At 40.9% G+C, this 19,456-nt stretch overlaps 1 protein-coding gene and 1 long non-coding RNA gene across 9 annotated transcripts in view; one reads left to right on the forward strand and one right to left on the reverse strand.

Annotated features, from left to right (window-relative positions):
• Positions 1-3,172: 3,172 nt before the first annotated feature.
• MAP4K3 (mitogen-activated protein kinase kinase kinase kinase 3) overlaps positions 3,173-19,456 on the reverse strand; it is a 76,365-nt gene continuing 60,081 nt past the window's right edge. For 7 of the 8 annotated variants that reach the window (XM_064647783.1, XM_064647779.1, XM_064647778.1 and 4 more), the window contains 8 exons: positions 17,741-17,799; positions 15,537-15,640; positions 14,585-14,756; positions 11,908-11,976; positions 11,697-11,789; positions 9,411-9,481; positions 6,772-6,827; positions 3,173-4,673 (listed from right to left, as the gene is read on the reverse strand). In XM_064647783.1, coding sequence (XP_064503853.1) covers positions 4,586-4,673; positions 6,772-6,827; positions 9,411-9,481; positions 11,697-11,789; positions 11,908-11,976; positions 14,585-14,756; positions 15,537-15,640; positions 17,741-17,799 — 712 coding nt within the window. In that variant the 3' untranslated portion in view covers positions 3,173-4,585. Of the gene's footprint in view, positions 4,674-6,771; positions 6,828-7,246; positions 7,316-9,410; positions 9,482-11,696; positions 11,790-11,907; positions 11,977-14,584; positions 14,757-15,536; positions 15,641-17,740; positions 17,800-19,456 lie in introns of those variants that run through there. The other variant, XM_064647781.1, reaches the window with a different exon arrangement.
• LOC135410884 (uncharacterized) lies at positions 6,033-14,494 on the forward strand. The gene is made up of 2 exons (XR_010428923.1): positions 6,033-6,713; positions 9,336-14,494. It is a non-coding gene; the product is annotated as an uncharacterized LOC135410884 (long non-coding RNA).

The raw sequence follows: 19,456 nt of genomic DNA on the forward strand, positions 1-19,456 counted from the left end.
CCTGTTGGAGCGAGTCCAGAGGAGGGCCATAAAGATGATGAAAAGGCTGGAGCACCTCTACATAGTACGAAGATGGGCGTTGCTCAGCCTGGGAAGGAAAAGTCTTTGAGGAGATCTTCTATCAGCATTCCAGTACTTGAGAGGGGCCTGCAAGAGAGCTGGAGAGGGACTTTTGGCAAGAGCGTGTAGTGATAGGACAAGGGGAATGGCTTTAAACTGAGAGAGGAGAGATTTAGGTTAGATATTATGAAGAAATACGTTATTGTGAAGGGGGTAAGGCACTGGAACAGGTTGCCCAGAGAAATTGTGGATGCCTCATCCCTGGAAGTATTTAAGGCCAGGTTGGATGGGGTTTTGAGCAACCTGGTCTAGCAGAAGATATCCCTGCACATGGCAGGAGGGTTGGAACTAGATGGTCTTTAAGGTCCCTTCTGACCCAACCCATTCAATGATTCTATGAAAATCTGCACCCAAGGAGGGAAGAAGACCTCTAGCAACAGTAATGCATCTGTAGGAGATGATGCTGAGCAGACAGCATTGCTGTCCACAGTGAGGACTAGTGTCTCCCTCCCCAGAGACATTTCCACAGCTTCTTCTACACCCCTCAATAGATGACACAGGCCTGAAACATTACTCCCTATAACCAGTATTTTAGGTCAAGCTGGAATGTTTCCTTGAAGGAAAGCAAGAGGTTTTTACCAGCTATTTTCCCTTCTTTTTCACATGCAATCCTTCAAAAACCAGCAGGGCTATTGCTAAAGCTGAACCCTGTCAGGTGTAAGAAATCACAGAATCAACTAGGTTGGAAAAGACCTCTGAGATCATTGAATCCAACTTTTGACCTAACACCCCCTTGTCAACTAGACCACGGCACTAAGTGCCACATCCAGGCTTTTCTTAAACACCTTCAGGGACACTGACTCCACCACTTCCCTGGGCAGCCCATTCCACTGCCTAGTCACTCTTTCTGTGAAGAACTTCTTCCTAATGTCCAACCTAAACCTCCCCTGGGCACAGCTTAAGACTGTGTCCTCTTGTCCTATTGCTGGTTGCCTGGGAAAAGAGATTGATACCCACCCGGGGTATCAACCCTGGGTACAACCTCCTTTCAGGTAGTTGTAGAGAGTGATGAGGTCTCCCCTGAGCCTCTTCCTCTCCAGGCTGAACAACCCCAGCTCCTTTAGCCACTCCTCAAAGGACTTGTGCTGCAGTCCCTTCACCAGCCTCATTCCTAAATTGAGGGGCCCATAAGTGGACACTCAAGGTGCAGCCTCATCAGTGCCAAGTACAGGGAAAAAAAATCACTTCCCTAGTTCTGCTGGCATACCATTCCTGACACAGGCCAGGATGCCATTGGCCTTCTTGGCCACCTGGGCACACTCTGCTGGCTCATGTTCAGCTTCCTGTCAATCCAGACTCCCAGGTCCCTTTCTGCCTGGCTGCTCTCCAGCCACTTTGTCCCCAGCCTGTAATGCTGCAGGGGGTTGTTGTGGCCTAAGTGCAAGACCTGGCATTTGGCCATGTTGAACCTCATCCTGTTGGAAATGCCCTCTGCCTGGGGGACACATCCATCCCCACAAGTGCTCCCCCAGCCCCAGTACAAGCTCCCAGTGGCAAAGCTACAGGCAGCCAGCGACATGTGTTTCACCTTGCACAGGTCTTGGTTTCAGTCAAGGGCTGTGGAATGCAGAAATTTGAATCTGAACTCTCTTTCATGTCACTAGATCCTGTTTCTGCCAGAGGCAGGCAGCACCATATGGGGAGACAGGCAAGGAAAAGGTAAAAGCAGTGTTCCCGTGTTCCCAGGAGTACTTCTGCAAGACACAAACCATTCCAGTGCTTTCTTTGCTCCGTGTAAGAACGCTCAGTTTGGATGGAGGCCCAAGCTCAGCCCCTGCCCTAATCAGACTTTGCTAGCAAGCTGGCAAGTGCCCTATCATGCTGTCACATTATCACAAGACACTCTGCCTGCTCACAGCTCGGACCACGAGCTGGAAGCCAGCTTAGAGGAGCTGGAAAGAGAGAAAGGGAAGCCACACAGGCTGTTAAGAGGAGCTGTGTCAATCACCTGTAGGCAGAGGCCTTGCTCTAACCTCATGGAGCTTGTGATGGGATTTGCTGGCACTGACTGTGCCCCCATCCATCAGCCACACGCCAATCCCAGTTGTAGGCCAGGGTGGGGGTGGTGTAAGCTCCCGCCGAGCATGGCTCAAGAAAAGTTTCAGTTCAAGGTAACTGCAGGTCTAGCAAAGGAGACCTTTTGATTTACCAGAGGCCCAGGCTCCTGGGCTCAGCTGAGGGCAGCTGTCAGCAGAGTAGTCAAGCATCTCGAGAGGGGGAGAAGCAGTTTTGTGGCACAAACCCTAAATCCTGCAACAGGACAATTCCTCAAAAAAGCAGGAACCCTTCACTTCTTATCTCTAAGGCTGGAGAGCAGCATGGGAACAGCAAAGCTGTCCTGAGCATACCAACAGACTGGGAACACACCTGCCCTAGCACAATGCTCCTTCTTCCCACATGTCACTACCCCATCCTCTTTATTTTTAGCTCTTCCAGCTGCATCCCAGTGTGCATGCTTGTACCAAAAATGCTCAGCCAGAATAAAAACCAATAGCCCTTAGCTTCTGGTGCCTGTAATTCAGCAATGGCCTGAGAAACTTGGCCCCAGCTGCTGCAGAACCCTCACAGGAGGAAGCACGTTTACAGCACCATCAGCTATACTTTACTTTGTTAAAGTTGAGCTACTTTCTGCATGTCGAAGTGAGGAACAACCCACAGGAGGCAGGATGGAAATCCCCCGCACACAAATTCTCGCCTTTTCTGAGAATTCGGCTTCTCAGCAGTGGGACTTGCACTGCCACCTCTCCCACAGCCTGAGCTGTGGCTCAGTACAAGGAACAGCTGAGATGGGACCAGCAGAGGCAGCAACCTTGAGGCCCAGAGGCAGAAAAAAACCCTCCTGGAAGAAAAAAAATAAAATCAGTTTTGCAATCAACTGAGGTGGAAAAGTAGGCAATGGAGGGAAGAAACCAAGCAAAATGGAATTTGGAAAGACTTGACTGAAATACATATATCCACTGCCTAAAGGCCAAAAGGGCTGACCCTCCAGTGCCAGCCAAAATTGAGTTGAAATCCAGCAATCTGACCGTTCATACATTCAGAAATGCCCAGCTTCTGTTTGGCACAACCATTTAATAGCAGAATTCAAAACTCAGTATGTTCCATTTTAGTCTTATGTGGAAAATCAGTGCAGGTGATAATCTAATTGTACAACAACATGTTAAAAAAATTTATTTTACATTATATACATTAGGGAACATATTTCAAAGCATTATCAATCACAACAATAACGCAGGCCATAAATCACTTTTAATTTAGTTTGGTTTTAGTGTATATTATCACAATAAAATATAAAGAACATATACAAAAAAAAGGAGTCATATGTGTGCATTTTGCTTAAAACTTGGCATTTACACACTCCACTGGAAAATAGCAATCAAAAATACTTCTGATCAAAACTAAGTTCCCGTGATGCGTAGTAACCATTGTATTGTTTGAATGAGGTAGTAACTAAATTATTTTGGCCATGTGTTAACATCCTAAAATCAAGAAAAGTGTGAAAATGGTTATAAGGCCAAAAAAAAGTCAAAATGGCAACATCTTTGAGCCATTTCCACAATGTGGAATGTTGCTCCTTTTCATCGTGATATGAAACGATTTAGCAAGACGAACAGTATTACTAATTTTTATCATTGTATACACTAATAATTCAAACACCTATTGCAGAATTACAGCCAGGTACCACTAGTCTGGGACTGACACCCATCCATAAGGTATTGTTTTCAAGCATAGAGAAGTAATCATAAGGAAAGTTTTAATTAAATATAAAAATACAGGTGTTTAACTGGTTTGTTTCACAAAGAAAACTACCCAAGTAAACAAAAAAAGGAACTTTGAAGCCCAAGTCATATCCACAAAGTCACAGCTTACCTTTGTGACTAAATACATCACATCTTAATATATTGTGCAAACATGAACACCAGTGTGTTGTATCGAAATTAAAACAAGATTGTAATCTGATTACAGCCTTGGTTACAATTTCTAAAAGTTAATATTTATTTGTATTAGTAAATTACATATAATAAAATACAATAGTGTTGCTAAATGTACTATACTTGTTGCTAGCATCCCACTTTATAATAAACACATGAGACGTCCTTATAATAGTACCCCGATTTAATTTTTGCATCCTCAGTGACTTTTACATCTGTACAGGTAAGACACTTGTACTAAACAGGAGGACCTCTATCTACAGAAAGTCAGTGTAGGGCTTCAGCAAGAAGTTTCACTGAAAAATACTGCATATGTACAAAGATTACATAACAGTAAATTAAGCACTTCTGTGGTATTATAATGCTTCTGTGTCCATACCACAAACAATTCTTGTCTTCCTCTCATGCCACAATAAATTATAAAGTAACTGAAGTGGGGTTACTGCAGCTTTTGTGCAATTGCAGCCAGTCACGAGTGCTGCTGCAGCAGGAGTGTTCTCTTGTCGTGGTGAGCTGCCTGCCACGTGCTGTTCTCAGTAACTGTTCTCATGCCCTGCCAGGATATACAAATTGCTGTTGGCTGTTGGGTTGTCTGTCGGCCTGCTCTCCAGCACCACGACCCTAAAATGAAAATTAAAAAAACTACAATGTCAAGTAAGCCTTCATTTAAAAACAACCTTGGATATAACTGTAAACACTCTTTCCCAAGATCCAGCTGACTGGCTGTCATTTCCCTTTCCCTGGATGCCTCTAGTCCAAAAGCCACTCAAACCAAACTCACGGTCTTGCACAGAGCAAGCTTTCCAAGAATCTCCCACAGCCTCTCTGGGCTCCTGCTGCACTGTTGAACTACCACAATGTTTTTCCCTCTTTTATCCAGCTGGAATTTCCTTTGCTGTAACATATCCCTGTTGCCTCTCATCCTTTCAGTGAGGGCTTCTGAAGAGGATCCATCACTCCCCTACTTCCCAGGTTTGTGCTTTCCTGGAGCGTTGCAAAGCGAATCCATTAATCAGGCTCCAGTTCTCAAGGCTGTTAGTCTGCCCTTTGCCATTGGAATGGCAGATGAGCAAAGATGACACTTCTGTGAGCACTTCTGCTCTTTCCCTGAGCCTATGTAAGCCAACCCACAGAAACTTCCTCCAGCTCTGAAAGTCCCAGAGACAAAAATTTGCAGGCCTTGAGAATCCTCAAGGAAAAGATCTCTCCTAATCTTTTTCTTGCCACCCACTTTCAGCCATCACTGTAGACAGGAACTAGGTTAGCTGGACCTACACTACAATGACCATAAGGGATGTCCTAGATTAGACCTTTCTCTTCAAAGAAGAGAAATTAGCAGTCCCAATTTTGTTTCACAAACTGTTAAGAGATTTTTTCATCAGGCAAGAACTGCTAAAATTGCTAAATGGACCAGAAAGTTCATCATTGAATTCTCCTCCATAAACACCCTGAAGTGAAGGTAGAATGTGGGAAACTCAGATCCATCTAATTGTGCATTCACACAGGAAAGTTTGCTTGCTTCAAAACTATCGCTCAGAAAATCTCCCCTCTGCTCAATGTGCTCCACAAAGGGAATGACACCTCATGCCATGAGGCAATTCCCTCTTCACCAGAAGAAAGCAACATGCAAGCTTTTATTAGACTGACATCAGGTTTTTGGTTCTCAGAACCCCAGTTCCTATGAACTGCCTAGAAAATGACACGTTACTGGAAAAAGGTTTCACAGCTCAAGCACAAAACAGGTGAGAGCTGAAAGGAAAAGCGTATATGAAGAAATAGGAATTAATGTTTATTGCAGTGCAAACTCTTTAAACATCATCTCAAACTTGACAGACTATTAGAGCAAGCCAGAAATAGATGGGACCATATTTGGGGAAGAGGACATTATTTTTACAAGGCAATTTTTTGCAATGTCATTCTAAGATGACACATGAGTTGACTGTAAGCAGCATAAGAAAGAGACAATTCTCGAAAGAAAAATTAAAGCCTATCTTTGCACTTGTGAATTCATTACTAGTGAAACTGTCACATCAGCCTGCACTCCCCAGAAGACAGAACAGCTGCTGTTTCTGTGGCTGTTACAGAAGTACAAAGTTCGAAAACAGGACAGAGAAAGTTGAGGAAGTCAGTGACACTCCTAAAACAGCAGTTACTGACTCAGCAAGCTGCTATCTGATGGGTCACACAGACATGGTGTTAGTGTCCTGCAAAGCAGACACCAAAGAACAGCTACACTGGGAGTTACCAAGAGCTCTTACAAGACCGGAGCTGCCATACTAGGAGAAAAACTGGTAGATTTCCTTTCTGGAGGTGAAAGCGAGATATTTAAATTTTTAAGTATTTTCTGCATTTGTCTCCAGAAGCAGATCTTGATGAGCTACTGCAGCAGAGCATCTGAAAGTAAAGATTTCATCAAATTAAACAAAAGAATTAAGTACAAAAAGGAAAACACTCCTGGAGATTGTGACTGCAGCTGAGTAAGAGCTTCTTGCACGGCTGAGTACTTCTGGAAGCCCACAAACACTTTTAGAAGACTTTTTTTTATTTATTGAAGAAAGAGAAATAAACTTAAAGGACTGGAAGGTAGATAGGTACACAAAAGAATGTCTAAGATGGCTAAAAAAGAATTTGCAAGAAGCAAGGAAAAAGAACTTCTACAAGGTAGGAGAACATATATTATTCTTTTATTTCAGCATGCCCTCTTTACTTAATTTCTTACCTGTCCGATCCCAGAAGCCTGAATATCCTCGTATTATCAGAAATTTCTTGTGTGATCTAGACAACAAAAATAAGTATTTACATGATAAGTGCATAAGTGTTTTTGTTTTGTTTTTAAAATCAGCTTGGAGGAAAAAATTGACTGTGACTGATTTTACTGACTGCTGATTTAAATCCGATAGAGAATTTAATGCAACTGTCATTGTTAAACGAAATATAAGTTTTCTGTAATTCTTCCCACAAGAGTAGGGCTCAGCACAGTACTTTAACTACCAGTGCAATTCTCTTTACAGCCATGACTGAAATAGGTAGCTGTAGAGTGCAATTTGTCTCACTCTAGAGTGGATATCCTAAAATGGGTTAGGTAAATCTCACATAAAACATATTTTGCTGAAATTCTGAATTATAGTAATAATGCACTAAGTTCATATGCTGAAAACCTTAGCAGAGAAACGTAATTAATTTGTGGTACTTATGCTCATTGTGACATTTCAGACTAGTGCCATAGAGCTTTGTTTTCCGTGGGTGAATTGTACTTGTGTGATACATCTTTATGATCACATGAATATCAAAGCACCCAAAAAACCATAATATTATTCAATAAAGTCAACCAAAGCCCACTGCATGCTCCAAAGGATATCAAGTCACATTGTGAACAGGCAGCACTGTTTACAAAGTTCCTTTTCTACACGGCCAAATTTCACATTCTTGAGGAAAGCAGAGATTCTTCTCTCCTTCCCAGATCCTAGTAAAGTTAGCTGACCTAGTGAATTCACTTCCAGCACAGAGAACTTGTAAGAGAATTTTAATTCACAACAGTGAAGTTCTCCACTTTGCTAAGAAAACTACTTCCTGCTTTCTGTGGGGCTGAGCCTGCGCAATCTTTGCCCAAATTTTGAGCGTCTTGTCTCAGAATTCACACAGTTCCCTGTTTCATTCTTCCCACTCAATCAAACCATTGTGTAAGGAAATAACTTTGCCAGCGGCTCAAACCATCCCCAATTAGACTCACTGTATTATATTAGGGAATCTGAACTAATGGTGTCTTCAAAGAAAAAAATGCTGCAAAGTTAGGTCAGTCAGGTTTTTGTCCCATGTTACCTCTTCCTACATACTACATAGTATAAAATTCCTCAAAAGGAACAAATACGGTCAAGACCTGAGCCTGCCAGTGAAGGCTTTTCATATTACAGATGAAAATCAGTTTATTTTTTTCAATGGCTGTGATTAGTAGGACAGAATAGATAAGGAATTTAAAAAGGCCCAAGAGGTTAACCTAGACATGTTCTACAGAGAAAAAGTTTTAGGTGGCTTGCTTTCTGTCAACAGCCCAGTTCTGCTTTCAGTTCTTCATTTAGGTGCTGTCTTTGGCTCGACAGTAACAAAGCAAGAAACCAGTGTCCCTGATGCTTTACATAAACATCACGCATCCAATGCGTTGCAGCACCTTGGGCATGGCCTCTACCAGCTGGGTCAGAGCTACCGAGTACCAGTGGGTGGAGTAATGCACTGAGCCCTGCAGAGTGCTGCCAGGAGGAGACTGCAACCTGAGAAGTGCCCAGGCATCTTCTCCTCAGGGTTGGTGCTAACAGCAGGAAGCTGCAGTTCACCAGTATGAATTCTCAGAAGGACAATCACGCCCGCAGATCAAACATGCACAGACGCCACATGAACCATTTGCACACTCGGAAATAAGTAGTCCCCACTCTCATCTTTGGTTCAACTTCACACAAAGAGCAGACCTACTGTCAGCACAGACTAAGTCAGCTGGGGCTTTGTGCGACTCAATGGAGTTGTGTAACAGTGCGAAGTATGAGAGCTTGGCATGGTGTGACTTACCCTATGTGTACCTTAAAATACAATTAGTCATAATGAGCTCAATTTCTCAGCCAATGAAACACTGATGAAACAACTGATGTAGTTTGTAAACATTCATTAACAACCAAATTAAAAGACTTACTAAAATCCTACAAAGCACAGCATTTTCACTAACAGATACACAAGGTTTGCAGCAAGAAAAAAAAACATTTGGGAAGGTACTTATAATGGTTTAACTCTGTCTAAAAATCACATCAAACTGGCTAGAAAAGGGACTACTTTAGAAGAAAAATAACCTGTGTTCAGGTCAGTCAGAGTTTTCTCCTGAAAAGGAAAAATACTTCTTGTGAAACCTGGCCACTAAAATCTTCAAAGTATTTTTAAGCCAAGAGAACATGGAAGAGACTAAAAAACATCACACAACTCATTTGATGCTGTGACAAAAAGCTAAAGCTCAGCAGTGGAACCACTGGCAAAACCCAAATTTTGGTATCCGTATGTGAGAGGCTAAGGGACTGACAGTGGTCTTCAAAGCAATTTAAGGTGAAGATTAATGGTACCAAGAACTAGGCTTGGATATTTTCTATGGCATTCTGACCTGGTTTCTTGTTTCTGCTTTGCATGTTAGATGTGACATGGTTCGTGCACAGCTCCACTAATACTTGTAGTAATGAAAAAAGCTTAGAATGAGACTCCAGCTCTAGGTCTAACCTGGGAAGTTACCAAAATGTTTTTACTCTTTTTCAGACAACAGCATTATGTATTTATCCTCTACTTGGTTTACAACAGAAGCCAGAATTTGAAGGAAAATGCAGTACTCACTTCATTTGATCTAAAACTCCTTCCTTGCATGCCGTGTTTCCAGAACGCCAATACACTGTCTTGTAGACAGACTGGTAACAAAGAACATTGGAATCAGTTTTAAGGCATAACATCAACTTGTGCTTTTAAGGCAAAAGCATGACTGCAATTTTGAAATCTGTAAACGTATGTTTCATTGTATCACATTCATCCACACAGACTGCAGAACATCTCACAGCAATCACTGAACCTGCTTCAAATGTAGCTGCATTTTATTTGTTTAATGACGAGGGTTTAAAAGTATTTCCACCTAACCAGAAAATGTTCTAGATGTCTAGTTCTAAATGTGTCTTTTCCTTTGAAAAGGAAACCCCTTTAATACTTGCAGAAAATATATATTGAATTTTAGCACAAGAGTTACAGGAATGCTGCAATGCCATTTTTCACTTTCCTAGCAACTCTTGGCTAATATGGTCCTTCTGCAATACCAACACAAAGCTTTACAGAGCCCTCTGCTTCCCAGCCCTTCCCACCAACGTGGTGACAGACTTGGATTTGAACCCTACAAAGGAAGTAGGTCTAGGGCCTTCCTCAAAGAGAGGGCAAGTGTGTAGGACCCCAGGAAGAATCTGTCCCCCTGCATCTCGCATTCTGCCTCTGGGTTTGCAGGAAAGAGAGCAGTAGTCTTTGGAGACTCTACCAGCACAAAATAGGACACTGGTAGCTCATTTGTGACAACCACAGTGAGGACTACAATACATGCAGAGCTCCCACAGTGAGCAGCTTCAAGTAAACATACTCCTTCCTTCCCCCCATTCCTAACCATCAAAAGCCATAAAAGTAATATTTTCCATGACCATGTTTTCTTGTCCTCTTCTCTGTGGGACATTATGTTTGAAGGGCCTGAAACTTTAAAGCTTCTCCTCAGAAATAAACTCCCTCCAACTTCTTACTATTTTAGCTCCCATTGTTCCTCCTCTTCTGGTCCTACCCTCAACCTGTGCACACACCCCTCCTCACCTCTCTTTCAAAAGCATGTGATGCAATGTAGGTATGTAACCACTGGAGAACTGGCAAAATAACTTATTCTTTCTGTTTCACAAATCTAATTCATTCAGATCCTTCCCAAGGAGACAAAATTTATGTAACCTATGACATATAATTTAGTCTTTAAGCTACTTTATAAAAATGGACTGCATAAACACACATGCAAAATGAGTTAGGCGGGAGTGATTCAGAGTTTACATAGGTTGTATTAAGGTATTCCTTTAAAGGCTGAAGGTCTCCAAGATATTTAGCTTAATCAGGATTATTACTCCATTCAAAGTGCTCCTAGGAAAGCACATTACATAGCATGCTGAACCTTTCACTGGGCCTTCTCACACAAAGTGAAATGAGTGAGATAGTGTTTCAAATGCCAAAGACTAGACAGTTAGCACCCTAATTATTACTGTCACATTAAGCAAATTAATCATACAACGTCTCGAGTTGGAAGGGACCAATAATGATTACTGAGTCCAACTCCCTGCTCCACACAGAACTACATAAAACTAAACCACATGACTAAGAGCATCGTCCAGATGTTCCTTGAACTCTGACAGGCTTAGCGCTGGGAGCACTTCTCTGGGAAGCCCATTCTAATGATTGACCACCTCTGAGTGAAAGGCATTTTCCTAACATCCAATCTGAACTTCCCCATATGCAGCTACATGTAATTTCCACATGTCTTATTTCTGGTCACCAGAGAGGCAAGACCAGCACCAGCCCCTCCACCACCCCCCTTGAGGAAGCTGTAGACTGCAATGTGATCACCCCTGAGCCATCTCTTCTCGAGGCTGAACAAACCGAGTGATCTCAGGCTCTCCTCTCAAGTCTTGTCTTCAACACCTGTCACCATCTGGGTCACCCTCCTCTGGACATACTCTAATAGTTTGACATAATTTTTATATTGTGGTGCCCAAAACTGCACAGTGGACTCAAGGTGAGGATGCACCAGCACAGGGCAGAGTGGGACAATCACCTCCCTTGACCAGGTAGAGATGCTGAGCCTGATGCACCCCAGGACACGGCTGGCCCTTTTGGCTGACTCATCTTCAAACTGCCATCAATCCAAACCCCCAGACCTGATCTCTTTCCACGGGGCTGCTCTCCAGCCTCTTATCTGCCAACGTTTGTACATACAACCAGGATTACCTTATCCCAGGTGTGGAATCTACCACTTACTCTTGTTAAATTTCACATAGTTGGTGATTGCCCAGCTCTACAGTCTACATGGATATCTAAAACTAATAATGAAATCCAACTTACCTATTGATTCAATCTGAAAGTCAAATGTGAGCTCTGATGACAGTTTGCGGCTGGATTTTAACCTGCCTTGCAGATTCACTATTTTTATGCAGCCTAGACAATAAATAAGGGTATGTTAACCAAGAATTATCTTCAATATATGACCTAATTTAAAGACAGACAGTATGCATGTACATGCATACACATATATTTAGCTGATACTAAAACTTACAATCCAAACACACCAAAATGGTATCTCTCTCCAGCTGTGTTACATGTACAACACTTGTCTCTGTAGTGTCTATAAAAAAATGACAGTGTTAGTTCATAACATAAATTAGCATGAAATCTGAAATGCAAGTTCTAGAAATTGAGACAATTTGATGGGTTAGTGGTTTTATCTACTTAAAATTCTCATCTTACCAGTGACATTTCTCTTCTCTTAGGCATGTCCACTTATCTAACATGTTGACTGTGACAGGAAACTGAAGCTAAAATATTAAAGTATGGATTTAATCCAGCCTTTTCTGAGCCATGTCAGAGAAGCAAATTCCCATGTACATTGTTCTCCCTTCATTCTCTGTTGGTGTAATTTAATATTGCTATTACAAAAAAGGGCAGATATATGTGACTGTGTGACTACACACACTATGCTGTTTCATTGCACTTTTCTTCTGTTTATTTCTAAATCCTGCTACAGACTTACATATTACTACTTAATTCTTGCTGCTATTTGCAGACTTTCCATACTCAGATCTTCCCAAAATAGCAGATTATTTTCTTATCAAAACTCTTAAAGGAAGGGTTATTTTCTGCTTTTCTGGGTTACAGCTGCAGCGGTCTCCATCACAGCCAACAGGGATTTGATCCACAAGTGGACATTTCAACTCAAAAGAGAAGTGTAGTTTTGTTCCATTTGTTTGTTAACATTAAAATTACACATAAAGCAGCTCTAATTCAACATTACTGCCAGTGATTCTGTAGGCATCTTTCACACAGAAAAGAGAAACTCAGTAAATCCATTAGAGATGAGAAATTAGAGCATGTTACCTAAAATACAAAAGCAGCTCTCGGTTAAATTATAAAATCCATGGTTCTGCTGAGAAGCAAAAAAACTCCTCAACAATGGCAGAAATGTGCTCATGAGATGGTCCCTCCATCTCTTTTTTGCTGTTTGGCTTGGAAGGTAGATGCAGCCACAATGAAAGCGTGCAACAGAAAGACTGGAGGATAAACATCTCTGCAACCACAAATGCGATATGGAAACATGCACTGCACTGGCTGAAGGATGTCAGGGGAGAAAACCCCCAGTAAGTCTCTGCCAGCTAATTTTTTTAAAATATCTTGGTCAGACATTTACAAAATAATGTCAAATGTCAAATGATAAAAACTACTATTTGATGGAAACTATTTGAGACCATATAACAGGTTGCACAGAGGTGTGGATGCCCCATCCCTGGAATTGCTCAAGGCCAGGCTGAATGGAGCTCTGAGCAACCTGGTCTAGTGGAAGGCGTCTCTGCCTACAGCAGGGGGGTTGGAAGTAGATGATCTTTAAGGTCTCCCTTCCAACCCAAATGTTTCTGTGATTCTGTATAGTACACACTTTCCTCACTCAAAAAAATAATAAAAAAAAAATCTCTTTGATTGCATTATCACTCTTCTGCCAGCAGGGGACAGGAATAAATCAATCCAACAAAAGGATTTAAACTGGAGCCAAAGAAATAGGAGAAAACAAGAACAGACACAACACAAAAACACACAAGTGATTCAAGGAAATTTAAAAAGTGGGTTTGGAAGGCACAATGCAATGCTAAATTTCCCACATTACAAAAAAACCAAACTGGGAAGGGATTATTAGTATTCCTGTACAATATTGAGAGACAAATGACAACAAGACATTTTTCTTCACCATGTTATTTTATGGACTCTAGTATAAAGCCACATAGCTACATGAGTGTGTGAAAATAAAATGCACTGTCTGAAGTCGTTAAACATTAATTGGCCATCCACTGCTCACTTTGTTTTTTTGTAACTCTGCCTTAAACTGTGTCAAAATCTGATGCTCTTTTCAGCAGCAGGAAAGTCAGTGAGTATCTTCCTGGTAGAAACTGCTGTTCTTAATGAATTCTGCAGTAGACACTCAGCTGGACTCATACCTGTATATGCCAGCACAGGGCTACGTATAAATTCATCATGAATAGACAAGGAATCTATGTCTGGTAAAAACAAAGCTTCTAAACCTGCAGGATATGACTAGGGCTGGTTCACTACTGCATCTAGGTTCAAGGGACAATCGTGCAACTCTAAAAAGGCCATTCTTAGCACACTTTCTAAAGAGAATTTCTGCTGTTGCTCAGACAGTGGCCTCCTCACTCATGACGCCCAGACTGGTGACGGGGCAGATATCTGGTTTCCTGCTACCAGTTCTCGTAATCCCTTTTGCTTTCCATAAACATCAGAAGAATGCTTTATCTCAGCAGGAGGCTGATAACACCACTCCTAACCACAGTGGCATATTATAGGAGAGCCAAACCACACCTTACAGAGATGTTGAAAGAAATTGCTCAGAACGCAATTCTACTAAAATCTATTAAATAAACAGAAGTCATGGTGCCAGGGTAGAGCACAGAACAGCACAGTGGGTAATTTATAGATATGCAAGAAACTGTAACTCTGTCCTCTGCTATATCAAAAATCTCAAGAAATCCAATCAGTTTAACAAGTAGAAACATCAAAAAAAGTGCAGGTACAAGCAGGTACAACCAGATACTCCTTTAAACTTACAATGATGACTTAGTCTTAATGATTTAACCATTTGATTCCTCAGAAAAGCCCACCTTTTAGTGCTTCAGCTATAACAGAAGAACAAAGAACATTTCTGAATGCAATTACAACAGCACACAAACCTGTTTCTGTAAACCACGAAGAGGTAGAATTTGGGTTGACAGTCTCAAACTTCACCACCTGGTTGAAGTCTCTTCCTCTACTGACACCAACACAAACTAAAGGGAATTCCTGCTCGGGGACTACCAGCATTTCAAACAATCTCAGTGGACAAGGTACTGGAAAATCTATGTGCTAGATTTAGAAACAAAAATAGATATTAGAAGGGAAACAAATGTTGTCTGACTTGCAGATATTAGATATTTAAACTGCATGGTAGATTTTATGCCATACATTTTGTAACACTTATGTTTACTTCTTCAGATAACAGGAATTGATAAATATAAAAAGCCTGAATTAAGAAGTTTAGAGCATCTCATGGCAATTCAGTTAAAATAAGATAGCATGTCTTTCATCATGTGTGTCCTATGCAGCTGCTCACAGATGAAAAGAGTGCTCATCACTGCTCTCCCTGGCTACTAAGCCTCTAAGCCTTCTTTTCCAGGCTGATCAAGTTAAAGCAACTGCCTTTCTACAAACATGAGTCCACCCTGCTCTGTCTCTTCAGGTAGTGTCAGATGGGAAGATAACAAGCACTTCTAGGCACCTCCAGTGTCACAAAACATAGAAATAAGTGGCCACCTTCTTGCAATGGGAGCAAGACCATTGTTAAGCAGTTTTACCACTTCACTCTGCCATGTCTCAGTCTGTCACCCAGAGTTTTCTATTGTGAAACTGAAGGGCAACGTTCACGGAGAGAAGGGCTCAGTTCTCTAACTGAATTGCACCATAAAAACATGAACATTCTCGTAAGTATTTTGAGTTAGTTAATATGACACATTTAAATAGCTATTTTAAATATAATCTAACAGAAACCAAGAGAAAATAATAAATCAAGAAATGGCTAATACTTGTATTCTTAGCAAGTCACTACAAGATAAAAAGAACTGAACACAAGAGTAATTGTACTTTTACCTTGATTAACATAAATTTTTGCATTGGTTCAACCCATTCTAACAAAACAATGCTAGACTGTAGTGCTCCACAAAGGTACTTGTGGCCTGTGTAGGGATTCCTCACTGTCAAAAAAGGATATAGAATATTAGTGTACTAAGCACATACAAGTTATAAACAATTTCCAACCATGTCACAAAAAAATAGTTGACTTTATACACATTTGAAGTTTCTTGGCTCTACTATGTTGGTTTGCCCAAGCTATCTCGAAATCATCATAAGTGGCTGTTAAAGAATGGCTTTTTCTATGATACAGACAGTTATTCAGCAGGCAGTGAACAACCACTGTCACTTGAGAACAGCTCAGCTGCCCTTCAAGCACCCTCACAGCGAGTCTGAAATCCAGGAGCTCTGTATCTGATGAACACTTCTAGATTGTCAGGAAATTCAGCTGAAACTGAAGAACAACAGAAAAGCAGAAGTGCTGCTCTTCAACTGTTTATCAGAACTCAAAAACAGGCAGAGAACAAAGTTGCAAAATCAGGCACTGTGAAATCTGAAGTTTCTCAACTTCAATTCTACAATATTGACAAAATTTCACTCCTTAAGCACTACCAACACATCCTTTAAGACAAACAAGTGTTATTTTGCACTTTGTACAAATATATCTAAAGACCATATTTTATTGTGCAGCAAAGTGACTGCGGTTCATCAGGCACTTAACAACACAGTTTAGATAACAAGTGAAATATGCTCATGCTACCTTATTGACAGAGAAACCCATCAGAAATCCCTTGGCACCTTAAACATCAGCACTTAATTTCATTAATCCAATTTCTCACTCAACATCAGTCAGACTGACTGCAAACTGCATCAAATAATGCTTGGTGCAACTCTTAGCAAGGCTGAATCAGCAGCAGAAACCACAAAACATGCAATTACCAACATCTAAAAGGTGCAGAAAGAAGACCAGACGTGCTTGTCTTTATCTCCTCCTGTGACACTCCTGCTTTCCCAAGGCCAAAAGCAGACTTATGCTGCCAGCAGGAATGGAGGCTGAGGCTGCACAAAGCAAGCTGTGCAGAAAGGAATCTGTTGTTTCTCCCTTTGGACATACCTTTTGCAGCCACCCCTTGTTGCCTTCACAAATTATCACTTACACCTCTCATGCAAGAAGGGCTCCAGGCTTATCAGGCTAAGCTATCTCTGAATGTCAAGACTCCCCCTCATACTGTCAAGTACTATGGCACCTTGTTAAACTCTGTGCCTGACAGGACAGAAATCACAGGATCACAGAGCAGCACACCACTAGGTTTCTCATTTTATAAAGAGAAACATGGAAACATAGACTTCCAAATTAATTTTCATGTCAGAAAGCAAGCATTCATACATACTCTGATCCCTGTCACTCCACTCCTTTGGGTGTTCCCTTCAGTATCCATTAACACTCACAGCTTGACTTAGATACTTCAATTAGAGCTCAGGCTGGACATACACACAAACACATCACTATGTACATATCACTAACACCCTACCATACCCTAGAGATATTAAGAGATATTATCAGGATAAATTACATGCTCTCTTACCACCAAGTCTCTGAAAACATCCTGGGTAACAGAACTCCTCACACAAACATTTGATTACGGAATACCACGTAGAACATTTCCGGGACACGAGAGATCATCTATAGTTACCTTTCCTGAGATTTTTAATTTGTTTGTTTGTTTCTTAAATCTATCTTCCCCCCTTAACACAGTGCAGCTTTGAGACTTCAGTAGCTGGCACATTATTGAACACATTATAAATGCTTCAGAGACAACACTGTCCTCAAAGAATTGAAAATACTCCTTGCTTTTTATCATCGAATATTGATAACTGAAACTTGTGCTAGGAAGTCATACAGCTTAATCCTGATGACAACTTCTTTAAATTGCTCCATCCATGGAGATTAGGTTCTTCCTCAGGACTGGTTTAAATTTTGACACCATTCTGCTTCTCTGCATTTCTTGCAAATTGTCTTTAAATATAAATAGCTAAATGGGAAAGTTTAATTACTTAAACACAAGGACTAACCTGAATGAGCTCACTGTCTGCAAATGCATAGTTTCATAACAATGACAAAAGTCTCTTCTCCCTTCACCTCCTAAACCTGACACAGTAATCTTAAATACTGCCACCATTTGTATTGCTTCTTCATACTTATTCTCCAGACCTTTACTTACCAACACAACACTTTTGACACCATTTAGTGTCAGGAATTTTTGTAGATACTGCAAACTTCCTACAAGAGATAAAAACAAAATTATTGATCAATTCAAACAATCAAGTGAATTTGCTTTTTAGACAGTTGCTGATGGAAAAATATTTGCCTTACTAAAACACTAAAAATATATGTTTGTATATTTCTTCTCAAAGTAATGTGCCTAGAACATACACGGTGATCTCTCTGTCAGTATGACGTGCTACTAAGTTATGCAGCATTATGAATGCAGTTAAAAGTCAGGAATGGAGAGGAATAGATACCTCACTGCCATTAAGTGTCATTTACCACTCTCTCTTGCTATTTAATTACATGTATTTATACACGTGCCTGGATACTCTATTGGTTCTGTCGTGATGATTATTCTTTGTAATGCTGTAATTTATTGCATCTTGTGCTGGATACTATAAAAACTCCACCCTTGTCCTAAGACACTGTAGTTCAAAGATAAGACATGTGGACAGAAGGAGTGTGGGAAATTATGCCGTACTGGATAGTTTGCTGGGACACAGTCCTTGCAAACCAGTAGTTTAAAGTTGGCACACATTTTCAAAGGCAGCATTGCATTTTGAGAGGAGGTATGAAGGGGGACTAGAAGGCAGTTTTGCAAGATCTTTTCTCATGTGCAGGGGACACTCCCTGAGAAATCATGAAAACAATTATTTGGAAATTTATCAGATAAGCCAGGGAAGATGTTATTTGCTGGTAGTGGGAATCAGAATTTCTACACAGTCTAGAAAGACAACAGGCAGTATTGAGACTGGCCACAGTAGTCTTGACAATAAAAATAACTGATTTGATGCTGTGGAAAAGATGGGAATAAGTGGATTGAAAGACAGAGGCTGCACTCAAAGCTATGAATTGGGAAAACAGCTGTACAGCATTTCAAATGGAGCTGTTCAGAAGTGACTGATAATGCAGCAGGTCTGAGCAGCATGAAAACTGAGTACTGGTCACAAATTTTCCTGGGAACAGGTCATGGAAGATTTGAAAGGAACTGCTCAAGAACACTCCAGGGAAAGAATCTGGAATGGAGACTTGGCACAGGTATAGTTTCTGCTACTGAATGTTTGCCTACCAATTATCATAAGTTGAGCTTAGACCATTTTGCAAATGAATGTACAAGCCTTACAAATTACTTCAAATTCTATTTTGTATTGCAATTTCTCTACCGAAAACTTTGCTTTTAACATATGTACATTTTTCATGCAGCACTCATCATCACAGTATCCAGGAACTTGTTTAAGAACACACTTTATTGGGAGTCTGGTAGAAAAAAAAAAAATGTTTTTCAGACCTACTTCAGATGTAGGTCTTCTTCCTGGCGAAATGTTACTACACTGAATCCTCACAAGAAGTAAAACAGCAAAATGGATTATCTAAAGTAATCTCTCCTGCTTTTGACTGACTGGCTTGGCACTTGCACATTCAGGTTGTGCTGCATTTTTCTTGGGAAGTGACGTGACTGGACAAGAAATATTCTGAGCCCTCTGCAACTCAGGTGAGTTGTCATTCCAGGCTGAATATAGTATGAAAGTTTTGCTAGCATGATCCTTATGATAATTACAGTTATTAGTCCACTGCTGATTCACTCCTCAAACCAAAGTCACCCAGCCAAAGTCAAATTTAAAAGAGAGAGGTGCAGAACAGTGGTGCAGGTACACAGAAGATAATTCAA

Source organism: Pseudopipra pipra, chromosome 3 (assembly GCF_036250125.1).
Source record: "Pseudopipra pipra isolate bDixPip1 chromosome 3, bDixPip1.hap1, whole genome shotgun sequence".
NCBI classification, from domain to species: domain Eukaryota; kingdom Metazoa; phylum Chordata; class Aves; order Passeriformes; family Pipridae; genus Pseudopipra; species Pseudopipra pipra.